Below are 27,970 nucleotides of genomic sequence, written 5' to 3'. Positions count from 1 at the left end.
TCTGGCGTTGCTGTGGCTCTGGTGTAGGCCGGCAGCTGTAGCTCTGATTCAACCCCTAGCCTGGGAATCTCCACATGCTGCTAGTGTGGCTCTAAAGAAAAAGAGGAAAAAAAAAAAAAAAAAAAAGCCCTGAGAAGGCCCTATGATAGATCAAATATAAGGAAGGAAGCAGCAGGCCTGTGTGGGTTCTGGAAATAGACAGACATGGATACAGTTTTGCCTTTCCTATTTCCTCTGGATATTTTCAGAGCCCCCCAGTTACCTCATCTGAAAAAAAAGGGGAAAACAAGGCCTATCCCACAGGGCTGTTGTGATGATTAAACAGGACTGAAGTAAAGCATTAATACAGTGCCTAGCATAGAATATGTGTTCAACAATTGTAGATACTGTCTTCATCATTACTGAGAGGGTACATCAATGACAATTTGTACACATTAGGAATTTGAATGTTGCATGAATAAATGGATGGATGAATGAATGGATGAATAAGTAGAGGAATGAATAAACTTGGAGTTTTCAAGCAGGAGTAATGGAAGGATGATGACTGATAACGGAATTGGGAAGGGAAACTGAACATGTTAGGAGAGAGAAAATGTTTTGTTCTTATGGCCTTCTTTGGGGCAAATTTAACTGTGACCACTAACTCATATATTTCATGATCTCCTTCCAAAATTAACCCGTGATGCAGACAACACAAATTCCATTATCTCCATGCTACAGGCAACTGGGTCCACAAAGCCAAACAATTCACCCAAGTCCCATAGCCAGTAAACAGCAGGGGGGCACATCTGACTAGCTGTACAGCTAAATGACCCTTTGACAGCACTCCTCGGAACCAAACCATGTCACACAGGACAACGCTGAGTTACATGTTACCTAAGCCAGAAGATAGAGACTCCCTAGATTTCTACTCCATTTTCCTCCCCAATAATACTAAATACTGCTAAAAAGTCTAGGAAAATGGGAAAAGAGAAGGGAAAAAAAAAATCTCTGTGTCGGATAAATAGGTTACCAGTGGTCTTGAAGAACATTTCAGAACTGACAGGAAAACAAGTAGATTACTGGGAATTAAGGAAGAACTAGAAAGGAGGAAAAGCATCTTTGACACCTGGCCTGTACTATTTCTACCCCGATTTTAATGGCACCCCAGCATCCTTTGAGCCCTCAGCCTCCTCTTGTCTCACCTCACTCAACCTTGGTCCTGGGCTAACCCAACTGTCTGCTTTCTCTGGTCCCACCTGCTGAGGTGTGAAATCCAGGATGTCTCGCAGCAGGGTCCACACACATGAACTAAACTACATTAGGCACTGGGTGTTTTCATTTGGTTGTGAAGAGATAAAATGAAACATAATGGTAATTAGTAGGCTGCAGATTTTCTTAAAACTAGGCTGAAGTTGTCCATATTTAAAAGCACTAGTAGGGAAGGGCCAAGTGTGGACATTAAGTCCCTCAGGAGTCAGGAAAGGTGAGGGGAACAGGAGCTTGGAAGGCTCAATTCCAGATGTACACAGGAACCCAGAAAGAAGACACACATAAGAGTCTTTCTTTCATCCCTAGGTTCTACGCCAGTACCTGCCTTGCAGATCTCAAACGGATAGGACCTAGACCCTAAATGGACTTTCTTTACCTCTCCAGCTCCTCATTTTCCCCAGAAATGTCTGCAGCTTGCTCTTAATCTGAATACAGCTCTATCCCATCCCCCGGTATCCCTCTCCCCCAAGAATACCCAGTGATGCCAGGCCCACCTCCACAGGGCCGAGACCTCCAAGAGCCAGGAAGGAAAGCTACACAGTGTGCCTCACTTATCCACAATGATGGAATGTCTGCAGGAAGGCAACAGGCACTTGAGTGCAGCCCTGTACTCAAGAACTGCAACCCTTCTGGAGCTAGTAGGAGCCCTATTTAACAGTCTATTCCAAGTTCCTGCTGCTTCCTCCCTCCCATGAATCAACCAGCAAGTCCCTGGCACTAGGACCCTGCAGAGAGGGAACCCTGAGCCTGCGCTCTAAAGAGAGAGATGCACCATTTCACAACTTCAGCAAAAGCCAAAGCAGCCAACAAAGCCACAGCCACCTCGGCTGTGCTGGGCTCTGCCTTTTGGGCAGCTCACCGGCCACTCCCCAGCAGAGCGTTCTGTCCTTTCTCTTTTAAAAGCCACGTCATCGTCTGATCATAATGGAAATCAATCTCCTCAAGTCACCACGCAAAGGCGTCTCCATGGCAACCTCAAGAGGAAGGACACAGAAATGATGCTCCAGTGGCTGAAGCAGAAAAAGGTAAGTCCATCCGTTTCTCTTCCATCCATGCCATCTCACCATTCTCCCCTTTCACTCGAGTCAAGTGTGCAACTTACTTACCTACTAATTCTATCTATCATACCAGTGGGGAAAACACAAAAGATGAGTTAATAATCCATGCTATCATGTAAGGTTTAGGTCTGCCTGGTCCCAAAACTGGCAAAAAATATTCTTTTTCTGGATGACTGAGACAAGACCTCTTTTCTTATTTACCATCTCAAGTGGCACAGTCTCAGCCTGCAGGATCTAACAAATCATTATCAGTCACTTGTCTCTCTAGTCAGGTGGCTGGGAAATCACACAAGGACTTAAGAGTTCCCTACGTAGTTGCAAAAAAGACAGCAGCAAGTGACCCCACCACCCTGCTCATCCATGTCACCATCATACCCATAGACTCCCTCCTTAGCAGCCCTAAACTCCAGCCCCTCAAGGACCAGAAACTGGGAGTTGGGAATAAATGTCTGTCTTTCTCTGATGCTTCAAGGGAAGGAATGCCATTTCTGCAGAGGTAAGAAATTCATCAAACATGGATACTAAGTGTAAGTAATCCTCCATGCCTTAATTTCCTCTTCTGTACAACAGGAATAATAACAATACCTTTCTAACAGGGCTGTTGTCTGAATCACATGAGAAGGACTGAAAAGCACTTAGAAGAGTGCCTGGTACGAAGCACTCAATAAATGTCGGCCTTAATTATTATGAGGAGAGGAAAGAGAGGCCTACAGCGCAGGATTCAAGTTCAGAGGGCACTTGACATTCTTGGGACATAGCTCAAATCTTCCCTTTCCTCTCTGGACAGCTGTTTCAAGCTTCCCCCACCACTCTCAAGCCTCCGTTCCTGTCCGAGTCCACACCAGGGCCCCCACCCCTCAGCAGATAACTTTGCTGAGGGAGAATATTGAGCCTATGAGTCCTATTACAAAGACTTCCTTTGCAAATTCAGATGTAGCCATCACTGCCTCTTTCCTCCTCCGTCCTTTCTTTTCTTCTGTCATTCCTCTTCACAAGAATTTGTGTCCCCTTTTCAGAGTCAACACTCCCCTGTCTGAGGACCTATTTAGCAATCATCTTTGCCTTTGTGCCTTTAAATGCGACCTCTCTGCTGGCTCTTACACATCATCTGAAAACCCACACTCAAGACCTCCAGGAAAATCTTTCTCTAGTCTCTGCCACAAGGTGCCACCATCTCCCTTCCTTCCCTGCCAAACCACTCAAAGTGAGTATATTCTCCCTAATCCTCGCTTGCCGTCCACTCTTCAATCCAGCTGGCTCCCATCCTTACGGCTCCACTGGAGCTGCTCCCACTGAAAAAAATAAGTCCTGGTGACTGCAATCTCAAGTACATTTTTCAAACTGCAGCAACAGAGGCTGCCAATTCTCTTCCTGCAACTTTTCCCTCTGTAGCTCCGGGGACAACACTCTCTCTTACCTGGCCCACCGGTCCTTGTCATCTCCTCTGTCATCTTCAGCCTTCCATAAGTGTGGCTGGACTCAGCCATTCCAACAGCATCAACTACCACTTACACCTACCACCCCTAGGCACAGACTCTCTCCTGAACTCTAGACCCATGTTCCCACTTGCCTGCTAAATGCCAGAGACCCCACCTCAAATTTAACATGATGCAAAACACATGGTATCTTCCCCCCAAAATCTTCCTTGTCTGTATTCACTCTTTACTGCTGGCACCACCAGCCACCCAAAATAGAAAACTGAGTCATCCTCAACAACTCCCTCTCTCTTGTTCTCAACAACCAGTTAGTCCTTACGGCAGGTGAACTCTGTCTCTACAGTCTTGCTGATTTATTCCCTTTCCCACCCCCACTGACCTAATCCTTAATTCAGACCAAAGCCAAGTCTAGGTTCCAAGAGTCTCCCCTTTTAGTCTATTTCCACAATCAGCTTCCCCAAATACAATCACATCACCTCCTTGCTTAAAAACCTCCAGTGGCTTCCCTCCCACAAAACTGAATCTTAGCACAAAACCATAGGCCATTAAAAACCTGGCCTTGGAGTTCAGCAGAAACAAACCCAACTAGTATCCATGAGGATGTGGGTTCAATCCCTGGCCTCACTCAGTGCGTTAAGGATCTCGCATTGCCCTAAGCTGTGGTGTAGGTCACAGACTCCACTTGGATCTGGCGTTGCTGTGGCTGTGGTGTAGGCCGGCAGCTGAAGCTCCGATTCAACACCTAGCCTGGGAACCTCCACATGCCGAGAGTGCAGCCCTAAAAAATAAAAGAATCTGGCCTCATTATGCATCTAATCTCATCATTCACCTCTCCTTTGATGCCAAACCTGTATTCCAGCCACCTGGATCTACCCATCTTAGGCCTCTGCAAATGCCACAAACGTCATCAGGTCTTTTCTATCTTCAAAGCTTAACTTAATTCTCACCTCTTCACTGAAGATTCACCTCATATCTCCATGTGGAGGTGGTCATTCCTTCCTCTGCCTTTATATAGCACTTTAGAAATACCTCTATAATATTACATTTTATTTAAAATAGCGTTTCTCATCCCATCGTGAGTTCCCTCAGGGCAAAGACTTTTTATACATCTCAGTATCCTAAGCACTGAACACAGAAGACGTGCAGTGCTGAAGAGAAGGCTATACCAACACCAGGCTCTATGGATACATGTTGGCTCTGACAGGTTTCCCAGAGACATCAGGGGGTAAACTTAACAGTCGTGCACACATACCCCAGCAGAGGCAGCTCCTTCTGCTCCATATAGGAGGATAAGAAACTGAAAGTGCAGGGACAAATCCAGGTCACATGGATTTTGGTAGTGTCACTAGATCTCAATCTCATATGCTTCCAGGGTAACCACAGAGAGAGACCTCTAGGCTCTAGGAAAAGTGCAGATCTTCTGGAAAATAGCTTTTAGTGAGGCCTTGGGCATGACAAGGGTCCAGTCTCTGTTTCAATGAAGCCTTCAGTGGACATACAGGAGCTTGGGGAGGTGAAACTGGACAGCCAATTTGTCTATCAGCCAGGTGCAACTAGTACTAGCCAGAACTTCAAAAGAAAAGTTATATAGGAGTTCCCGTCGTGGCACAGTGGTTAACGAATCCAACTAGGAACCATGAGGTTTCGGGTTCGGTCCCTGCCCTTGCTCAGTGGGTTAACGATCCGGCATTGCCGTGAGCTGTGGTGTAGGTTGCAGACGCGGCTCAGATCCTGCGTTGCTGTGGCTCTGGCGTAGGCCAGTGGCTACAGCTCTGATTCGACCCCTAGCCTGGGAACCTCCATATGCCACGAAAGCGGCCCAAAGAAATAGCAGAAAGACAAAAAAAAAAAAAAAAAAAAGTTATATAAAACCAAATCTAGGGTCTCCAGGATGGCGAGGACCTTGAGATAACTTTGAATCAGTCAACTGCTCAGTACTTACCCCCTTGGGGGACACTGAGGATCCAGCTCCCATTTCCCTTGCTATGGGACAGATCACCCAAGGCCCCACACACTCTCCAGTACCTGTAGACAGGCTAAATAACCTAGGAATCCTCTACTACATTCCCTCCCAACCCGTAACTCCAGGCAGCCACTAGCAATGATAGATACAGCACTTGTCAGTTACGTATTATGATTTTCCCAACAATTCTGACTCCTCCCTAACAACTTCTTTTCCTTTGTACCCTCATTCTCAGGCAGGCCCAACTTATCAATTCTTCCTCAGTATTGCCTCCTGCAGCCTTCCTTTCTCCCCATTACCACTGTCATCACTTTGGCCTGCCATGTAATACCCCTGAGAATTAAGGCAAATCATTTATCCTCTTTGGTGACTCATTTATAAATCAGGGAAACAGCTGACCTGTCTACCTCACAGGAAAGGTAGTCTGAGAAACGTTCTCTAATCTGTAAACTGTTACACATAAATAAAAGGCGTTACGATGATCATCAGCGTAAGTCTTCTTTACTGATAGGTGAGGCACATCTGGCTCCCTGGCTCTCTCTGTCCCCATTTCCAATCACATCATACACCACGGCAAGAAGATACACACTCTAAAAAATTGCTTTGCCTAAAATCTTTCACTGACATGCCACTTCTTATTTTAATCAAACAAGCCTGGATCTGACATATGCAGTGTCATCTCTGCACCACGATCAGCTGCTTAGAATGTTTTCTCCAGTTGTGTAAGCCCCACTCATCCCTCAAAATCCAGCTACAGCCTCACTACACTCCACAAAGAAGGACTGAATTTAAGAGAGAGGGATGTGAAGCAATGTCATGGTAGAATAAAAGATAAATCGGTTTGGGGAAAACTTGGTAAAAACACTGTCATCTCACATTTTAAGAGTCATCTCTTTAAAAAGAGATTGTACTTTTTTATCTGTTTGATGCTAAAAGATAACCTGGGACCAAGAGGATGGAAGATACAGAGATGTATTTTAGCAACGTGAAAACTTTCTTTATTATGCTATCCCAAGATGCAACAGGATGCCTTACATGCAGTAAATTCCCATAATTAGAAATGTTCAAGCCCAAATTGGCCATTGGGCAAGGATATTTTATTTATTTACTTACTTATTTATTTACTTATTTACTTTGCTTTTGAGGGCCGCATGCACGGCATATAGAGGTTCCCAGGCTAGGGGTCTAATCGGAGCTACAGCTGCCAGCCTATGCCAGTCACAGCAACGCCAGATCCTTAACCCACTGAGCGAGGCCAGGGATTGAACCAGCAACCTCATGGTTCCTAGTCGGATTCGTTTTCGCTGCGCCATGACGGGAACGCCCAAGGATATTTTAGATGGTGTTCAACTCTCACAAGAGTAACTGGACTGGAATCACATTTTAGATCTGAGAGGAACCTTAGAGATCTTCTAGGCTAGCCTCCTACTTTATAGGCCTTGACAGGGGACGTGATCATTCAAGGCAGCACAGCTTGTTCTGGAAAGCAGGGATCAGAGCTCCGTGTCTATCAATCCAGTGATCTATACCCCTGCCACTCAAAGTGTGCGGTCTATGGAAGAACAGTGTCAGCATCACCTGGGAATTTGTTAAAAATGTAGAACCAACCAATGCATATACCATTAAAATTCAAAAGGCACTGACCTACACTGCCCCTTCCAAACCTTGAGTTTCTGATTCCAAAACTCCATTTCCCAAACTGCTGCATATGTTAAACAGAGGCAACCCCCAAGAATAACAGCCTTTTCCATTCAAATTTGGGAAACTCTCCAGACTATACTCTCAGTGGGAAATTCGTGGAAAATATCATTAGCATATTGAAAGCTCTGAAATACTCTCTAGTAGAGAAAACTAAACATCTCTGACCACAAAATGCCTTTTAGAACAAAAAGTTATCGCTAGCTACAATCGTTAACATCCAGGGTGGCTTGGGCTTTAGCAGTACACCAGGTAACGCCAATCTCCACCTCATAGAGTCCTGACTCTCAGTACCTTAAGGAACAGTATGTGGTCAAGACAGGCTTGCTGCTCTCCTCAGTGTAATAAATGAGAGTAAGTTTCTAAGCCATTGCCTCTTTAAAAACAGCGGAGTTTCTCATCTGCATGATTTAGCCGTGGGGATGCGCAAGATGACTGTTCTAGGGTCATCCTGCCAGTTAGGGCGGGCCCCAGAAATGAGAGACACAGACACACCAAACGCATGTCCAGACCCCCATGCTTGGGGCCTCTATTTTTTTTTTTTTTCTTTCTGTTTAACACAACTTCTCAACCGTGTGCCCCTCAGGAAACCTGTAGCTCCGAATGGGTTCAGGGGTGCCTCGGGCGCTCCCAGGAAAGGAGGTGAACCCTTACAGTTCTGGAGGAATTCGGAGGCGCAATCACTCGGACCCCGGGAGAATACCGCCAGGCTGAAGAGCTCAGGTGGGTCGGACCGGCCCAAACCCGAGTGAGCACCCACCCCACCCCCGGCCCCGGCCCACCCCCGCCGTCCCCCGCCCCGCACACTGGGCTCCCGACTGTGCCCTAGGCGAGCGCCGAGGCCCCAGAGCACCGCCAAGAGCCTCGCCAACACCGTGGGGGAGGAGGCGGTTCCCAGGGTCGCCGCCTCCGTACCTGTCCTGTCAGGGGCTCCGCGCCCGGCTCCGGGCCCCACCGGCGACCGACGCCCAAGCCCTAGCTGGGCCCGCCTATCCCGCATCGGCTGCCCGCAGCGCCGCCCGATCCCTGCGGGCGCACCCCAGTCCCCCTCGCCGCTGAGGCCCTGAGGCGTTCTGGGTCGGGGGAACACGTTACTCTTCCCCGAAGACCACCCGCATTTAAAAACAGCGCGCTGAGCGCGGCCGAGGAGACTTCGATCAGGCACAAAGCTGGACACCTGGAGAGAAATAGGCGCGTGCGCACTGCGCGTGGGAAGGCGATTAGGACCACAGGAGAGAGGCCAGCGGCGGCCAGCGCCCTCTCCCGGCAGAGGGGAGGCAAAGGACTCCTTTGCGTTGAGCATGTGTGTTCCCCAGAGGGTCGCTGCTCTCTTGAGTGCGAAGCCGCTAACGAAAACAGTATCGATAAACCGTATTTCGCCAAGTAGTTGCGGGAGAGAATAAATTTTGCTGTTGTTCAGTATTATCCATCATATGGGGATTCAGGCATTCTAAGACCTTATGATGAAAATATAAAATAATGCAAATGTACATAATAGAATTTTGGCTTTTTTTTTTTAATTTAAAGAAAGAAAACGTTAGAAAGTATAAAGTCCTCGGGAGTTCCCTTGGTGGCTCCGCGGTAACAAACCTGACTAGTAGCCTTGAGGATGAGGGCTGGATCCCTGGCCTCGCTCAGTGGGTTGGGGATCCCTCACTGCCCTGAGCTGTGGTGTGGGTAGCAGCAGGGGCTCGGATCCTGTGTTCCTGCGGCTGGGCTGTGGCGTGCGTGGGCTGTCTGTTACAGCTCCAGTTGGACCTCTAGCCTGGGAACTTCAATTTGCCGCGGGTGCGCCCCTTGAAAAAAAAAAAAAAGGTACAAATTCTTTGGCCCACTGCACCTGTTTCTAACAATGGGGGAAAAAAAACAAAAACAAAAACAAAAAACCTAGAACAAGTGTTCCAAGATGTCTGCACAAGGATGTTGGGAGAGCCGGAATTTACTAGACAATGGGTTCCATTTCGGTTTACTGACTACGGGAGATTTTTGGCTTAGTTACTTAACCCCTCCCAGCCTCTGTTTCCTCTTTCATAAAATGAGAATGTTAATGATAGAATCTACATTAGGAAGATTGTGAATCCATGTATAGAGTCTGAATTTTAACTAGTGTAATGTATGTTTATCTCAGTTAATCTCAGATTGAAAAACAACCTGAGGAGTTCCCTTGTGGTGCAGTGGGTTAAGTATCCAGCGCTGTCACTGCAGTGGCCTGGGTGGTTCCATCCCTGACCCAGGAACTTCTACATGCCCTAGCCAACAAATAAATAAATAAATTTGAAGGCTTTTAAATTCACTGTATACATATATTTTGTTAATTGTGCTAATATCCGTAACATAAAATTTACATTTTAAGTGTACAGTTCAGGGCACTAAGCACATTTACATTATCGTGCAGCCATCGATCGCCATTATCCATCTCCAGAATTTTCTCATCTTTCCAAACTGAAACTCGGTATCCATTAAACACTAACTCTCTTTTCTCCCCTAACCCTAGGCCCCAGTAACAAGCATTCTACTTTCTGTCTCTACGAATTTGACTATTATAAGTACCTCATATAAATAGAATCATACACTTCTCTCTGGCTCATTAAGGATTGGCATTGTCACTGCAGAGGCTTTGCATTGCTGCTGTGGCATGGGTTCCATCACTGGCTCAGGGATTTTGTCATGTGAGCACAGCCAAAAAAAAAAATAATAATAAAATCATGCAATATTTGTCCTTTTGTGTCTGGCTTATATCTTCAAAATTAATTCATGTTGAAGTACTATGTTTTCTTTATCCAATATATATGTTTTATTTATACCAATATACCATTTTATTTATCCATTCACCCATCAATGACCATTTGGGTTGCTTCTAGCTTTTGGCTATCACAAATAAGCACATTTTTAAAAACATAAATACATGTCCCATTCATCCTATTCCCAAGATCCCTACCCAAAGCTATCTGATTTTTGTTTGCAGTTCCAAAGTCAGTCTCTAAAAACTTAAGCATTTTAGATGCAAAGAGCAGCTTTCTATACACACTGTTCCAAATCTTGTTTGTTCAATTGACATATAGTTGCTTTACAATGTTATGTTAGTTTCTGGTATACAGCAAAGTGATTCAGACATATAGATATACATCAATACATCTCTATCTCTATATAGATATATCTAGATATATATACATTCGATATATCTATATATAGATAAATAAATTTTCAGATTCCTTTCCATTATAGGTTATTACAACCTATTGAATATAATTCCCCTGTGCTGAATTTGTTTTTATCTCCACTGGACAATACATCTTGGAGACTGTCTATATTAGTACATATTGATCTGCCTTGAAACTTTTGTAACATATATTTTCAATTTGAGCTGGAGCCATCCCTCTGAGTGCTTTAACAACCTTTAATGAATTAATGAATATGCTGAGCTTTCAAGTGAGGATGAAACTTGGGTAGAATCCGGGTAGTGATACAGGAAAGACACATGAAAAGGGTCCCACTGACTCTAAAGGACAGGATGTGCAAACAGGAAACACGATGTTTCTTTTATACTGAATTAGTCTGAGTGGTCTTCAAAGAAAATTAATATTGTCTTTGTCTTATGTATTTTTTCATAGGTGCTAACCTGAGGCCCCTTCTGATGGGGAACCTGAACAGGACCCCAAGGACCCCAAAATTTCCTCCCAACCTGTGATGCTGAACAGAAGAGAACATCTGTTCACTTTTGGGTGGACTCCTAGGCACTCTGGAACACGGGAAGTAACCGAGAGGGAAACACCACCCTTTGAATAAACAAATTTTGTTTTCCAGAGGGAGGAGGTGGATTTCAGGCTGAGAGACTTGGAGAGGTAATTGGATAAAGGCAGCGAGCAAATCAAGGGTGACAAAGCCAGGCATGGGAGAGGACAGATACAGGGGAGAGAAGCATCTACATCAGCCATACCAGGCTGTCCAAAGGAAATAAATGTAGGAGTTGCCCTTGTAGCTCAGTGGAAACAAACCCGACTAGTATCCATGAAAACACAGGTTCGATCCCTAGCTCCACTCACTGGGTTAAACATCTGGCATTGCCGTGAGCTGTGGTGTAGGTCGCAGACATGGCTCTGATCTGGCATTGCTGTGGCTGTGGCGTATGCTTGCAGCTGTAGCTCTGATTCGACCCCTAGCCTGGGAACCTCCATATGCCGAGGATGTGGCCCTAAAGAGAGAGAGAGAGAGAAAGAAAGAGAGAAAGAGAGAGAGAAAGAAAGAAAGAAAATGTAAACATTAAATTGTCTTGAATTGAAAATATGCTAATAAATTTTTAAGAATTTTTTAGAGAAAATTATTAAAATTAAATTTCATATAAGCCAGCCATACATATAATGTTAAATTTTCTAGCAGCTATAATTTCAAAAACTAAAAAGAAACAACTTCAATTAATTTTAATAAGTTGTCAAAATATTATCATTTCAATATAATAAATATGAAAATATTGATGATATATTTTACATCTTTTATACTAAGTCATTTGAAATCCAGTGTGTATTTCGCACATACAACACATTTTTTTGTTTGTTTGTTTTTTGATGACAGTGTAGAGCAGCTTGATGTGGGATCTCAGTTTTCAGATAAGGGATTGAACCTGGGCTGCAACAGTGAAAGTGGCAAGTCCTAACCACTGGACCACCAGGGAACTCCCACATACAGCACATTTCTATTGGATGGTAAATTTTCATTGGTAATACTTGATCTGGTTTAGATTTTATAAAATTTTACAACTGAAAAGTAAATTCATATATGCAAATTATTTCAAACTCTTTTTTTGGCCATACCCACAGCATACAGAAGTTCCTAGGGCAGAGATCGAACCCTTGCCACAGCAGTGACACACAAGGTCCTTCACCCACTGAGCCACCAGGGGACTCCCTCAAACCTATTTAGAAGTTTTCCAGTAACTTGTTTAAATATACATTTTTTTAACATGTATATGAAAATTAAGTAAAATTTAAAATTCAGTTCCTCAGTCACATTAGTCATATTTCAAGAGCTCGATAGCCACATGTGGCCAGTGGCTTTCTTATCAGACGGTCTAGAGACAGCACCTCAACTCTTCTTCCCCCTCCTTTATTATTCTTTTCTTTTTTTAATTTTTTTTTTCTGCTGTACAGCATGGGGACCAAGTTACACATACATGTATACATTTTTTCCCTCCCATTGTTGTGTTGTGATGTAAGTACCTAGACATAATTCTTAAGGCTACACAGCAGGATCTCATTGTAAATCCATTCCAAGAGCAATAGTTTGCATCCAATAACCCCAAGCTCCTGATCCCTCCCACTCCCTCCACCCCACCCCACACCCCCCACACACACACCCCCACCCCAAGGGGGGGAAGCCACAAGTCTATTCTCCAAGTCTAAGATTCCCTCCTTTATTATTCTTTTATGAGATGATCTGGCCTTTCAGGAAGGAACCTAATGTATATTGATTTTTGCCTGGCTCTGTTACCACACACTGGTAGAATGTGAGGAAACAAAGTGGCCCAGGAATGTCAGGCCTGTTGTGCCCCATTTCCTTCTGGGGTAACGTAACAGCATCAGGATAGTCCCTCAGGAGACCTGGAAGACAATGTGATAAGAAGACCACAATGAGATAAGCCAGAATAACCATAAAAATCACTCCTACAGTGGGAACTTAGGACCACACAAGTTCTGTTGTAGAAACCACGGGAAAAACCATATCTACAAGTTGGGGACGTTTTTGTTCAAACAGATCAGATTCTTGAAATAAAGTAAGATTTCATTAGATTCTCTAAAATCAGGACTAGAGAGATGCTCAATATCTGTGATTCTAACCAACACTGTATTTTAGGACATAGCTAACTTGATAAGGTAAGGAAAAGATATGAAGGGCATAAAGATTAGAAAGGAGGAAATTAAACTCATTTTTCACAGATAATATGATAACATACACAGGAAATGCCAAAAGAATCTGAAAATTACTGAAACTGATTTTGAAAATATTTACAAGGTGGCTACAAATAAAAAAATCAATGTAAAAATCCATTTCAATTGTATAACCAACAATGAAACATTAACTAATATTTTAAATAAAATTGGTGCACCGTATTTTTTTATTTATTTATTTATTTTTGCTTTTTACGGCCACACCCCTGGCACATGGAGGTTCCCAGGCTAGGGGTCAAATCGGAGCTGTAGCTGCTGGCCTACGCCACAGCCGCAGCAACACCAGGTCCGAGCCGCATCTGCAACCTACACCACAGCTCACGGCAACGCCAGATCCTTAAGCCATGGAGTGAGGCCAGGGAGCGAACCTTCAATCTCGTGGTTCCTAGTAGGATTTGTTTCTGCTGTGCTACTACGGGAACTAGTAGTACACCTAGTAATACACCTAACAAAATATGTTCCCAACCCAAAATTATGAAGTCATATAAAGACATTAAAGGTATTCTAAATAAATGGGCAATATAGCACATTCATGAACAGGAAGATTTAATGTCAGAAAGATTAAATTTTCCCATATTAATCTATATATTTGAAACAGCTCTAATCAATATCCTATCAGGATATTCTAGGAGACTGAAAATAAATTGGTCAATTTGTAGAGAAGAGCAAAGGCCAAAAATAGCCAAGAAACTCCTGAGGAAAAAGAACACTGTGTGTGTGTATACATGAAATTGTGATACAACAATATTTATATTATTAATCAGGAGGGGAATGACATACAAATCAACACATGGTGCTGGGACAATTCATTACCCAAATGCAAAGGAAAGTAAGAGAAGGAAGGAGAAAGAAAAAAAATTGGACTCTTCCATTTCCGGTACTACAGAGGACTAAGTATCACAGAGACTCCACCTGATATAGTGCAACTATAAATGCTGGATACATCATTCTCTCTCCCTCTGTCTCTCTCTCTCTGTCTCTGTCTCTCTCTCTGTGTGTGTCTCTCTCTCTCTCACACACACACACACTCTCATACACACACCCCTATTTGTATTGCCTGAATGAACTGGTGGTAATGTAAGGGAATTTCTCAGAAGCTAGAGATGACATTGAGATTACGATTTCCAAGGCACAGATGATTCAGCATTTGCTAAGCCAACCCCTGGTGGCCTGGAAGCAGGCTTTAAAGGGCCATAAACAAGGACAGAGGACAAAATCTGGGGTTGAGCAGAGACTACTGGAATGGAAAATTATCCCCTACATACATAAAGCCAGGAGAGTCAAAGAGTAACACCCACAGAGAGCGGGCAATCTTTTTTTTTAAGGAAAAAAAAAAAAAGTGCCGCATAGAGGAAACACTGAATATAAAAGCCTATCTCTTCCTTGGTTCTAGGTGTAGTTGGTTGAGGGTGGGGGGAATCTTCACTTATAATTCAAACTAGTAAGTTTGTATGCACACAAGTTTGGGGGAGAATGTATACATGGCAGGATGTACACTATGTGGCCAAAAGATTCCAAGACAAGAATTTAGTATAAAATGATCCAAGGTGGTATAGTCCTCCTGGAAACCTGGTCAAACTAAATGTAAACTCTCTCTGGGGAATGCACTTGAATCCCAGGCATCCAATAAGTCCTCCAGCTGAAGTTTCAGAACCATGAAAGTACAAAGTCACTAAACACACAAAGAGACAAGCTGCCATATACTATTTAAACCCGCAAAGATTGCTCATATTTGGAATTTTCGGTTGCAAAATATAAAATGAATGTGTTTAATTTGTTTTCAAAAACATAAAGGGGGATTTGAAATACAAGGAAGGAACCAGAGAGTATCAAAATTAATGGTAGGAGTTCCCGCTGTGGTGAAGTGGTTTAAGAATTTGACGGCAGCAGCTCAGACTGACCCCTGGGCCAATAAAGTGGGTTAAAGGATCCAGTGCTCCTGCTGCTGGGAGTGGGTTGCAGCTGCAGCTCAGATTCAGTCCCTGGCCCAGGAACTTCCATACACCACGGATGCAGCTGTGAAAACAAAACAACAACAACAAAAAGATGGTTGATTAGCAAAATAATCAATATAAACTTATTAGAGTAAACAAAAGCTTAGTCATATCTGAAGACAAAATTGGTGAACTAGAAATTAGATCTTTAAAAAAAAAATGAACCAGGAATTCTCTTATGGTGCAGCAGGTTAAGGATGTGACATTATCACTGCAGCGGCTCTGGTCGCTGCTGGATCTCAGGTTCGATTCCTGGCCCAGGAACTCTCACATGCTATGGGCGCAGCAAAAAAACACCCTCAACATTCATTTATGATAAAAACTCTCCAAAAAGTGGGCAAAGAGAGAACCTACCTCAGCATAACAAAGAACTTATATGACAAACCCACAGCTAACATCATACTTAATGTGAAAAGCTAAAAAAGCATTTCCTCTAAGATCAGGAAGAAGACAAGATGTCCATTCTCACCACTTTTTTGTTTTTGTTTTTTTGTCTTTTTGCCTTTTCTAGGGCCATTCCTACAGCATATGGAGGTTCCCAGGCTAGGGGTCGAATCGGAGCTATAGCCGCTGGCCTATACCAGAGCCACAGCAACTAGGGATCCAAGCCTCGTCTGTGACCTACACCTCAGCTCACAGGCAATGCTAGATCCTTAACCCACTGAGCAAGGCCAGGGATCGAACCCGCAACCTCATGGTTCCTAGTCGGGTTCCTTAACCACTGCGCCACAAAGGGAACTCCCATTCTCACCACTTTTATTTAACATAGTTTTGAAGTACTAGCAAGAGCAGTCGGAGAAGAAAAATAAATAAAAGGAATCCCAATTGGAAGGGAAGAGGTAAAACTGTCACTCTTTGCAAATGACATGATACTATGCATAGAAAATCCTAGATGCCCGCCACCAAAAACTGTAACATGTAATAGAAGATAATCAGCAAAAACGTATATATATGTGTGTGTGTGTGTGTACATATATGTATATACACACACACGCTTATATATAAAAGAATCACTTTGCTGTACACCTGAAACTTCGTAAGTCAACTGTACTTCAATTAAAAATTAATTACAGATGAGTTCCCACAGTGGCTCAGCAGTAACGAACCCTGCGAGTATTCACGAAGACTCAGGTTCAATCCCTGCCCTCACTCAGTGGATTAAGGATCTGGCGATGCCGTGAGCAATGGTGTAGGTCAAAGATGCAGCTCAGATCCTGAGTTGCTGTGGTTGTGGTATAGGCCAGCAACTACACGTCTGATTCAACTCCTAGCCTGGGAACTTCCATATGCAAATAAGTAAAGGAAATTCCCACTGTGGCTCAGCAGTAACAAATCCAACAAATCCATGAGGATACGGGTTCGATCCCTGGCCTCATTCAGTGTGTTGAGGATCCCACATTGCTGTGAGCTATGGTGTAGGTCACTGACTTGGCTTGGATCTGGTGTTGCCGTGGCTGTGGCATAGGCCAGCAGCTGCAGCTATGATTTGACCCCTAACCTGGGAACTTTCATATGCCCCAGGTTTGGACTCAAAAAAAAGCAAAATAATAATAATAATAATAATAATAATAATTAAAATAAGAGTTCTCATTTTGGCTCAGTGAGTTAAGGATCCAGCTTTGCAGTAAGCTGAGACATAGGTCAAAGCGAATCTGGGACCTGGTGTTACAGTGGCTGTAACATAGGCTGCAACTGCAGATCCAGTTCAACCCCTGACCTGGGAATTTCCACATGCCACAAGTGCAGCTGTTAAAAAAAAAAAAAGAAAAAATTAAATTAAAATTTAAAAATTAAAAATGTTTGTCATTGAAGTTTAAAAAATGAAGGTAAAATAAAGAAATTTTCAGACAAATAAAACAGAAGAAGTTTGCTATCACTAGATCCTGTATTAGTGGTCTATTGCTGCACAACAAATTACTAAAAACTCAGTGTTTTAAAGAAGGCATTCAATGTAAATCAACCATAAGGGGAAAAAAAAAATCACAAAAACCAAAAATAAATAAATAAATAAAGAAGACATTTATTGGAGTTCCCTGGTGGCTTAGCAGGTTAAGGATTCAGTGTTGTCACTGCTGTGGCTTCATTACTCCTGTAGGGCAGGGTTGGTCCCTGGCCCAGGAATTTCCACATGCCGTGGGCCAAAAAAAAAAAGAAAAGGAAAAAAAGACATAAATTATCTCACATAATGGGTGGGTGGGTCAGGAGTCTGGGTCCTCTACTCAGGATTTCACCGGGCTAAAATTGAGGTGCCATCCAGGGCTGCAATCTCATCTGGGCTCCAGGTCCTCTTCCAAACTCACTGGTTATTGGCAAAATTCAGCTCCTTGCACCTTCCTAGAGGCCATGGGGCCTTCTCCATGATGTGGCAGTTTGCTTCTTCATGGTAAACAGGAGATTCTCTCTGACTTCTGAGAAGGCCTGAACCCTTTTTAATGGCTCACCTGATTAGGCCAGGTCCACCCCCAAATAAACTCCCCTTTGATTATCTCAAAGCCAACTGATTACTTGAGTCTTTACCTAGCAACCTCTGAAATTGTGGTCCCAGCCCCTCACCGGGGCTCTCTCTCTTTCCTTTCCTGCTTCACATGTGTCCATAGCACTCATACCTATGTAATTTGATGATATTTATTCATTAGTCATCTCTCTCACTCCACTAGAATATATGTTCCTTAACTTCATGGATGTTTGTCTATTTTATTCATGACTGTAGGACAATAACATAGAATAAAATCTGGATCCGTTGACTCTCCATAAACACTCACATAATGAATAAATTAATGAATGATACAAACCATGGCAAGCTTTGAAGAACTCAAACATGGAAAGATGTAACTTAAAGATGAGAAAAAAATGCAGTAGACATGAATAAATATTGTGCATTCACACACACACACACACACACACACACACACACACATGCAAGCATGCACACATACAGAAAGACCAATGGTTACAGACTAATTACATCAGAAAATCTCCTCACCAAATACATGACATAATTTCAGGAGTAAAATTCCATCACGTTCATGAGGTCTGCTCAGTGAACTCATGAGCAGAGAGAGGAGACTAGACCTTGGGAGCCTTGGGAGCCATCTCAGAATTCTGTCTACCATGGAGTTCCCGTCGTGGCGCAGTGGTTAACGAATCCGACTAGGAACCATGAGGTTGCGGGTTCGGTCCCTGCCCTTGCTCAGTGGGTTAATGATCCGGCGTTGCCGTGAGCTGTGGTGTAGGTTGCAGACGTGGCTCGGATCCCGTGTTGCTGTGGCTCTGGCGTAGGCCGGTGGCTACAGCTCCGATTCGACCCCTAGCCTGGGAACCTCCATATGCCTCGGGAGCGGCCCAAGAAATAGCAATAACAACAACAACAACAACAACAAAGACAAAAAAATGACAAAAAAAAAAAAAAAAAAAAAAGAATTCTGTCTACCACAAATCCTCATGAAAGGAACCTCTACGGCTATACTGCAGGGTAGAAGGAAAATAATCCCAAATGGGAGATCTGAGACATAAGAAAGAAGAGCGAGAAAACATTAAATATATGGATAAATCTGTACAACTATTTTAAATAACAAAATATCTGATTTGTGAAATCAATGAAATAAGGGTATCCTTTAAATATTGGGTTGCAAAAGCATATAAACTCAAAGAGAATGAATAATGTTAAAAAATTCTTAAGCTCGATGTATTGTTTGAAAGAAGAATATAGGGGAGTTCCCGTCATGGTGCAGTGGTTAACGAATCCGACTAGGAACCATGAGGTTGCGGGTTCGGTCCCTGCCCTTGCTCAGTGGGTTAACGATCCGGCGTTGCCATGAGTTGTGGTGTAGGTTGCAGACACGGCTCGGATCCCGCGTTGCTGTGGCTCTGGCGTAGGCCGGTGGCTACAGCTCCAATTCAACCCCTAGCCTGGGAACCTCCATATGCAGCGGGAGCGGCCCAAGAAATAGCAACAACAACAAAAGACAAAAAAGACAAAAAAAAAAAAAAGAAAAGAAAGAAGAATATAGGATTTTTTGGGTGTTTTGTGGGTTTTTTTTTTATTTTGTTTTTGTTTTTTTCTTTTTAGGGCCGCACTTGCAGCATATGGAGGTTTCCAGGCTAGGGGTTGAATCAGAGCTACGGCTGCCAGCCTACACCACAGCCACAGCAAATCTCAATCCAAGCCTCCTCTTCGAGCTACACCATAGCTCACTGCAGTTCAGGATCCCCGACCCACTGAGCTAGAGGCCAGGGACTATATCTTCATGGATACTAGTCGGGTTTGTTTCCGTTGTGCCATAATGGGAACTCCTGAAGAATATATATATATTGATTAAAGATACTGTTAAGTTACATATGCAGGTTAAAATTTTAAACTAACCACTAAAGAACAGTAATAGATTGTATACTTTCAAAAAAGAGAGGGAGTTTAAAAACAGAAAAAATCGCCCCACTAAGATGCTCACAACCAACCTTCCCTCTCCCCTCACGGCTGGACTTGTATCACATTCTGGTGGCTGTCCCGGCTTCTCCCAGCTTCTCCCCCATTTTCTCTCACAACCATTTCCCCTAACAAGCTTCTTGTACATTTAATCCTCAATTAATTGCCATTTGCTTCTCATATAATGTCCTTGGACTAACACAAATCCCCAATTCATTTTTTTTTCTATTTTCTTTTTCTTTACTTTTCTTTTCTTTTTTCTTTTTTTGGTCTTAGGGCTGCAACTGCGGCATATGGAGGTTCCCAGGCTAGGGGTCCAATCGGAGCTGTAGCCGCCAGCCTACACCAGAGCCACAGCAATGCCAAATCTGAGCTGTGTCTGTGACCTACACCACAGTTCCCAGCAGAGCCAGATCCTTCATCCACTGAGCGAGGCCAGGGATCAAACCTGAATCTTCATGGGTATGTATAGTCAGATTTGTTTCCGCTGATGGGAACTCCCTCGATTAATTTTATAAAGTGAGTATATCCATGGCAGAAAAACTAGACAGTGGTAACATAAGTAAGGAAAAGTACAATACAGGCTAATCTCATTTATGAACACAGTAAACAGTTCCAAACAAAAACATGGAGTTCCCATCTTGGTGCAGCAGAAACGAATCTGACTAGGAACCATGAGGTCGTGGGTTCAATCCCTGACCTCAATCAGTGGGTTAAGGATCCGACATTGCCGTGAGCTGTGGTATAGTTCGCAGACGTGGCTTGGATCTGGTGTTGCTGTGGCTGTGGTGTAGGCCAGCAGCTGTAGCTCTGACTGGACCCCTAGTCTGGGAACCTCCATATGCCACGGGTGTGGCCCTGAAAAGCAAAAAAAAAAAAAAAAAAAAAAAAAAAAAAAACGGAGTTCCCTTGTGGCTTAGCGGGTTAAAGATTCGATTTTGTTATTCCTGTGGCTCTTGTTACAGCTATGTCACTGGTTTGATCCCCGACCTGGGAACTTCTGCATGCTGTGGGCATAGCCAAAGAAATAAATAAAAAATAAAAACATAAGCATACTCAACTTAGCAATGTATACAAAAGTAACACTCTGACAAAGTTGGTTTAAATGCAAGTTTGGTTTTTAATACTGGAAAACCAATTAAGGCATAGGAAAAGGAATCAAATTTTATTTATAATAGTTGGAAGAAATAAATCTGTTGTTATTCCTAGAAGGAGTGATTTTCTATGTGGAAAAACCAAAGACTCTACAGATAACTTATTAGAATTAGATTACTTAATATAGTTGTTTAATGTATGATTAATATGTGAATTTTAAAATACCACTTGCAATAGCATAAAAAGCAAGGTACCTGGAATGAAATATAGTAAAACCTGTACAAGATCTTTACAGGTAAAATTATTCAAAACTGTTTAAGAGTATTAGAAGATTTAAAAAGATATAAATACAGCTTTTTTGTGTTTAGAACAGCTCATTCTCATGAAAATGTCAATCTTCCCAAATAGATGTAGCTCGATCCCAACAGGATTTGTGTGTGTGAAGTTTGAACAGCGATTCCAAAATCGATGTAGATGGGAGTTCTGTCGTGGCTAGGTGGTTAACGAATCCGACTAGGAACCACGAGGTTGCAGGTTCGATCCCTGGCCTCTCTCAGTGGGTTAAGGATCTGGCGTTGCTATGAACTGTGGTGTAGGTCACAGACGCGGCTCGGATCCCGTGTTGCTGTGGCTCTGGTGTAGGCCGGTGGCTACAGCTCCAATTCGACCCCTAGCCTGGGAACCTACATATGCTGAGGGAGCGGTTCTAGAAAAAGGCAAAAAAAAAAAAAAAAAAAGAGAGAGAGAGAGAAAAATTGATGTAGATGAACAAAGGCCTAGAAAAGCGTGAGAAGGCTCTACTCTCAGAACTCACTGGCCTCATTGCATGACGGGCACCCAGGAACAGCAGTTTGAGTGAAAGACAGAACAGCTACCTGTAGCTGGGAGAAAACACCCTGTGAAGTTGGGGTGCTGTCCTACAAGAATCCAGATGAGACTAGATGGCCCTGTCCCCCAAAACCAGGAACCAAGAGGCACATGTGGAAGTCTCCCCTCTTACCAGTCCCCCTAAGACCCACAGAAAGGAGTTTTACTCCCTGTCACCCTAACATGGGACTCAGTAAGTCTGGTGATCCTAGTGCCTAAGGCGTGAATCCTTCTGTCAGAGAACTGGCGGAAAAGTGGAAGCTGAAACGTTACCCTGGCTAATCTGAGCTCTCATGCCCCTGAACCATGAGGAAGAGGAAGTGATCATTATTCGGGACAAGGAGATTGATCCTTGCAGGTGGCAAACGGAAGGCAAAATCAGAGCAAGGTTCTGGGGTCAGGGGAGGGTGGCAAGTTGGGGCAGGGGTCAAAGACGATTAGTCCATCTTGTCTAGATTTGTCAGTCGGACCGTGGTATTCCAGAGGCTTTGGGCCACATGAGGATCCCGGGCAGCTTTAGGGGGAAGAGTTATCACACAGGAACTGCTAAAATATTTTCCAGAAATGCCATCCAACTCCTTTGCCAAGCACAGGTAGAGGACTGGGATCGCGCCTTGTTTGCTATTCTGGAGAGACACGGGGGAGAAGGAGGATAAAGCCAGGCAGGCTCCATCCAGCCTGTTGGGACACTCTGAGCAGTAGCCCTGCCCCCTCTTCTGGGCAGAGCCAGCTCCTCCACTACCCACCTTGAAGAAGATGCTAAGGAGCCAGAAGAGGAAGCGATACAACCAAGGGGAATTCTTCATGATCCCCGTATACACAACACCTGGGCTCACAGAGTTCACGGTCACACCTGAGTGAGTGAGACACAAGTGAAGGGAGACGACGATGGAAGAAAGGGTTAATGTGCTTCTGCCAACCAGGTCTGTTGGGTAGAGGTGACTGGGGACTTAGAGGTGGTGGCAGGAAAGTCAGTGTTTCATAACTTATGCAAATGGTGATTTCCAAGGCAGTAAGGAGACAAGATTATTTGAAAGTGTTAGGTGTTGAGTTCCCATCGTGGCGCAGTGGTTAACAAATCTGACAAGGAACCATGTGGTTGCGGGTTCTATCCCTGGCCTTGCTCAGTGGGTTAAGGATCTGGCATTGCCGTGAGCTGCGGTGTAGGTTGCAGACTCGGCTTGGATTCCACATTGCTGAGGCTCTGGTGTAGGCCGGTGGCTACAGCTCTGCTTAGACCCCTAGCCTGGGAACCTCCATATGCCGTGGGAGCAGCCCTAGGAAAGGCAGAAAGACCAAAAAAAGAAAAAGAAAAAAGAAAATGTTAGGTGAACATGAAGTGTTAGCGGGAACGTGAAGGATGGTGTTGGAGGAGAGGAAATTGTGGGTGATGAGAAAGAGTTGGAAAAGGTTGAAAAGGAGATGTGAAGATGGGGTTGAGGAAAATACAGGGTGCACAGATGATAAGCAGAGATTAACAGCTGGCTTGGGGAATATTGGGAGTATTTTATGGCCAGAACACATTGGAATGAGATGTGCAGGACTGGAGGGTGGTGATGGGAGTGGAGGGGTAGGGGTATCAAAGGCAGGTACCTGTCCCTTGAAGTCTCTGGGCAAGCCTCCCAGTGAATGATGCCAAAAGCAGTTTGCTGCAGTCATAGTTCTGGTTGAAGGTCAAAGGTCCACCAGCCCCTATTAGATGTTCCTCATCAATGTACCCATGTGCTTGCCGGAAGGAAGACACATTCACTACTCGAGCTGACCCTGCCCGTTGTAGGGCCCCTGAGTGGAGAGAGGACCACACACCTTCAATCCAAGTCCTGGAGTAAACTCCCATGCCCACTCCCCAGCCTGCTTCTCCGTGAGATTCCAGGAGAACAGGGCCCATCACAGACTTGCAGGAGATGGTCAGCAGGCCCCCCACGCAGGCACCCAAGAGAGGCGCAGAAAAGCTTAGTGTGAACTGAGGCTTCATTTTCATTAGCTGCTTTCCTAATGCTCTTCCTCTTGTTTTATTTTAGTGGGGGGTTTGGGGCCTAAAATAAAAATGGAGTTTTGCCTTCTTTTACTTCCACTTGCCAACTGGAGCTAATTTAATGGATCCTTGTTTGTATTTTCATCTCACTGATGGCTAAGCGGGGGATGGAGAGGCTTGAAACACTGTGAAAGCTGTCTTTCACACATTCATACATTCATTCATTTACTTATTCATTCTGGATGACAGCAGACACCAAGCTAGATGTTAAGGCTGTATGAGTGCTGGTTTAGGGGAAAAGATGTACAGAGACACTTGGGAAAGTGTTTTTTGTATTTTTAACTATTAACTATCTTCCCAGAGAGTGAAAGTAGGGAGCTCCTGCTATGGTGCAGTGGGTTAATGATCCAGGTTTTCTCTCCAGGGAGGCGCCAGTTCAATCCTTGGCCATAGCTCTGGCTTGGTTTCCATATGCTACAGCCGAGGCCAAAAAAAAAAAAGAGTGAAAGTAAAATTACTATCAACAGAACAAGTTAAATCTTTTTTTTTTTGGCAGCACTCACGGCCTATGGAAGTTACCAGGCCAGGGATAAGATTCAAGCTCCAGCTTCAACCTACACCACAGCTAATCCTTAACTCACTGTGTCACAGCAGAAACTCCAGTGAAAATTTTTTTTTTTTTAAACGAGCTCCTGGGAGTTCCCGTCATGGCTCAGTGGTTAATGAACCTGACTAGCATCCATGAGGATGCAGGTCAATCCCTGGCCTTGCTCAGTGGGTTAAGGATCCGGCCTTGCTGTGAGCTGTGGTGTGGGTCATAGACACAGCTTGGATCTTGCATTGTTATGGCTCTAGAATAGGCGGGCAGCTACAGCTCTGATTGGACACCTAGGCTGGGAACCTCCATATGCTGTGGGTGTGGCCCGAAAAAGACGAAAAGACCGGAGTTCCCGTCATGGCGCAGTGGTTAACGAATCCGACTTGGAACCAAGAGGTTGGATCCTGCATTGCTGTGGCTCTGGCGTAGGCTGGTGGCTACAGCTCCAATTAGACCCCTAGCCTGGAAACCTCCATATGCCTCGGGAGCAGCCCTAGAAAAGGCAAAAAGACAAATAAATAAATAAATAAATAGATAAATAAAATAAAAACACAAAAAGACCAAAATAAATAAATAAATAATAAAAAATTAATAATAAAGGAATATAAAATAATGGCTGTAAAAAGAAATGAGTCCCTGGGGTTCGTGCTGTGTTGCACAGCATGTTAAGGGCTCTGCCCTGGCTCCAGATGCTGCTGAGGCTGTGGGTTCAATCCATGGTCCAATGCAGTGGATTAAGGATCAAAAATTGCCACAGCTGTGGCATGGGTCATTGTTATAGTTCAGATTCAATCCCTGGCCTGGATATTTCCATATGTTTCAAGTTCCACCAAGAAAAGGAAAAAAAATGAGTTCCTAACTATACAAAAAAAGTCTGGATTATATAAAGTAAGAAAAATAGTGGTTGTCACCTATGAGTTTACTTATTGTTTCCAAATGCTAAAATTATTTTGAGCCCTCCATTTAAATGAAGAATCACAAATGAAAAATTGAGTAGGAAGTATTTGCCAAAACCTGTTGGAAAGAAAAGTATTCTCAAAGAGGACAATGAACCCCAAACTTGCAGACATAGTGACATAAAGACCAAAGGGGTTCACAGCCTAGTAGGAGATTAATCTTCATACAGTAACATCAGTGCAGGAACAGAGGTGTGCACAGGGGTGAAAGGGGCAGCTGGAGCAGGCTGAGGTGTCCAGGAGGGAGCCCCAGCATGAATGATATATGTGCTGAGTGTTGGCAGCTGAACAAAAGTTAGGCAGTCTAAAGGGATGGGGAAGGATATTTCAGATGGAGAGAAACACATGTGCAAACGCACAGTCAGAATTAAACAAAATAAAACAAAACAAAACAGTGTGATGCAAGAGATGCAGATCATCTGGCCAGAAATGAGGGCGTGGATTTGGGAAAGGCAAAGGTCAGGCTCTCAGCTTAGTTTATCGTATAAAGGATGGCGTACATTCAATTTTGCACTTGCTTTCTTTGTGTTTTGGACCATACTCTCAGCATGCAGAAGTTCCCAGGCCAGACCAGCCCCTCAGCAGCAACCCAAGCCACCGCAGTGACAACACAGATCCTTAAACTGCTGAGCCACACGGGAACTCCAATTTTGTACTTTGGATTTGTGTTACCTGGCCAAAACATCAATTTTCTTTCTTTCTTTTTTTTTTTTTTTTTTTTTTTTTGGTTTGTTTGTTTTTTTGGGGTTTTTTTGGCTTCTTTAGGGCCGAACCCACGTGGAAGTTCCCAGGCTATGGGTCGAAGAGAAGCTACAGCTGCCGGCCTATGCCACAGCCATAGCAACATGGGATCCAAGCTGCGTCTTCAACCTACACCACAGTTCACAGCAACTCTGGAGCCTTAACCCACTGAGCAAGGCCAAGGATCGAACCTGCATCCTCCTAGTCGGGTTCGTTAACCACTGAGCCACGACGGGAATGTCCTCAATTTTCTTTTCAAGAGGCGATTAGACAATCCAGAGAAAATATTAGGGAGAATGTGCCTGCTGCCCACTGCCCCCCTCCCTGAAAAACCCAAACCACCTTAATCCCACTGGCCTAGTGCCACCCTCAAGACGTTTTGTTGAGATGACTGACTCTACTGGGCTGCCTAGAACTCAGAGCTGGGGGGAGGAGAGGTGGGATGTCGATCTTATATCCTCTCACTGGTTATATCTGGGGCTGAGTGATTCCATTACCAGCCTTCTAATCCTGACTGGTGCCTGGTGGGTTCCCTGTTGTGTCTAGGAAAAGCATCCGAGGTCATCACTCAGCAAGTGTCCAGGTGCCAAGGGAAAAGAGGTGAGACAGTAAGCCTCGAAAACACCGGGGGAATGGAGAAGCGTGGGCAGCACAGAAGGTAAGCACCCATCCTTCCTTACCTTGGAGCAGATTTGTGAGCAGAAAAGGCCCAATGTAGTTGGTGGCAAAGGTGAGATCAAGACCCTCCGGGGTACGTGTTCTTGGGAATCCTGGAAGGAGATGAAAATGTAGGTGGTGGGTGATGGAGTGACAACTCTGAGGAAGACAAAATCTGGGGAGAATATATTGGGGTTCAGTGGAAATGCCACAGGAGCATGTATGCTGAAGATGGAGGCAATGATGTTTGAGGCTATAACTTAAGGTAGACTTTTTAGGATAGTGTCTGAATTAGTATTTCCATGGGATGTACAGGTTAGGCTTGGAGGATACCTGAGCAAGAAAGGAGGCTCCAGAAATGTGTTGAGGGGAAGCAAATCAAGGCACATACCAGAGACACCAGCATTGTTAACCAGTAGATGTATCTCAGGAGACTCTCGCAGAAGCCACTGAACAAAGCTCCGGATGGAGGCCATAGAGCTCAGGTCCACCCCACCAAGCAGGAGGCGGTTGCTCCTGGTGGCTGCTTGTATCTCAGTCAGGGCTCCCTGTCCACGCTCACGGCTACGGCAGGCCAGGATCACACGTGCTCCGCGACGAGCCAGCTCCTGGGACACAGCCTTCCCAATGCCTGTGGGAAGGCAGCTTCAGAGAAGGCTAGTCTGGGGAGTCACCAGAGGACAGTGGAGCAAGGGGGGTTGGGGGGGGACAAAGTTTCTGATAGTGGGTGCTGGTCCTCCTCCTGCCCTCCCTGTTGAGGCTGTTGGAGGCTAGGGTCCTTAGGGAGGTGTCAGGGTTGGAAGAGCACTCACCACTGTTGGCTCCAGTCACCACCGCTGTCTTCCCAGTCAGATCTGTGGAGCAGCCTTGGAGGTCCCAAAGATGGATCTTATACCAGATCTGTACACCTAGTCTAAGCAGAGGGACCAGAATGAGGAGGACAAAGCCAAGACCCCAGACAGGGCTGCTGAGCAGAGACCACAGAGACATGGCAGAGAATGCTGGCCTGCCACTGGAAGTGCTGCCCACTGGGAGAGTGGGAAAACAAATAAGGACTAGCCAAAAGGTTGTTGTAGAGTACTAGGCACAAAATTTAAGGAGGCACGCATACTTGGATGTGTTCAAGCACCCCGTTTGAAAGTGAAAGTGAATTCCTCCTTAAATTGTTTTCCCTAGCTACCCAATTGCCTCACTCCAATGCTGGTTCAAGTCAAAGATCAGGAGAGTCAGGGCTTCCCAGAATAGGTTCAAATTTGCCTCCCAGTGAAACTTGGATTTGCACTTTAAGGTGAATTGACAGAGCTCCAGAGACTGGA

At 44.4% G+C, this 27,970-nt stretch overlaps 2 protein-coding genes and 1 long non-coding RNA gene across 8 annotated transcripts in view; 1 reads left to right on the top strand and 2 right to left on the bottom strand.

Annotated features, from left to right (window-relative positions):
* Positions 1 to 9,258, bottom strand: part of DCTN1 (dynactin subunit 1) — a 31,044-nt gene extending 21,786 nt beyond the window's left edge. For all 5 annotated transcript variants that reach the window (XM_021087352.1, XM_021087356.1, XM_021087357.1 and 2 more), the window contains exon 1: positions 8,322 to 9,258. The gene's annotated coding sequence lies outside the window, so the exon portion shown is untranslated. The remainder of the gene's footprint in view (positions 1 to 8,321) is intronic.
* LOC100737572 lies at positions 170 to 13,510 on the top strand. Its single transcript, XR_135162.4, has 3 exons — positions 170 to 2,276; positions 7,993 to 8,129; positions 11,018 to 13,510. It is a non-coding gene; the product is annotated as an uncharacterized LOC100737572 (long non-coding RNA).
* Positions 12,800 to 27,710, bottom strand: LOC100513982 (retinol dehydrogenase 12-like). Of its 2 annotated transcripts, none has more exons than XM_005662442.3 (6): positions 27,467 to 27,710; positions 27,046 to 27,285; positions 26,678 to 26,767; positions 23,321 to 23,509; positions 22,474 to 22,580; positions 12,800 to 13,000 (listed from the first exon to the last, which is right to left on the bottom strand). In XM_005662442.3, the coding sequence occupies exons 1-6, from the start codon at positions 27,642 to 27,644 to the stop codon at positions 12,992 to 12,994; spliced, it is 813 nt and encodes a 270-aa protein (XP_005662499.1). In that variant the 5' UTR covers positions 27,645 to 27,710; the 3' UTR covers positions 12,800 to 12,991. The 2 variants fall into 2 exon arrangements, with proteins under 2 accessions (XP_005662499.1, XP_020943020.1); XM_021087361.1 differs by lacking the exon at positions 12,800 to 13,000 and adding an exon at positions 20,866 to 22,353 and having other exon boundaries at positions 27,467 to 27,709.

Source organism: Sus scrofa, chromosome 3, assembly GCF_000003025.6.
Source record: "Sus scrofa isolate TJ Tabasco breed Duroc chromosome 3, Sscrofa11.1, whole genome shotgun sequence".
NCBI lineage: Eukaryota > Metazoa > Chordata > Mammalia > Artiodactyla > Suidae > Sus > Sus scrofa.
This window is presented reverse-complemented; position numbering and strand designations above follow the sequence as displayed.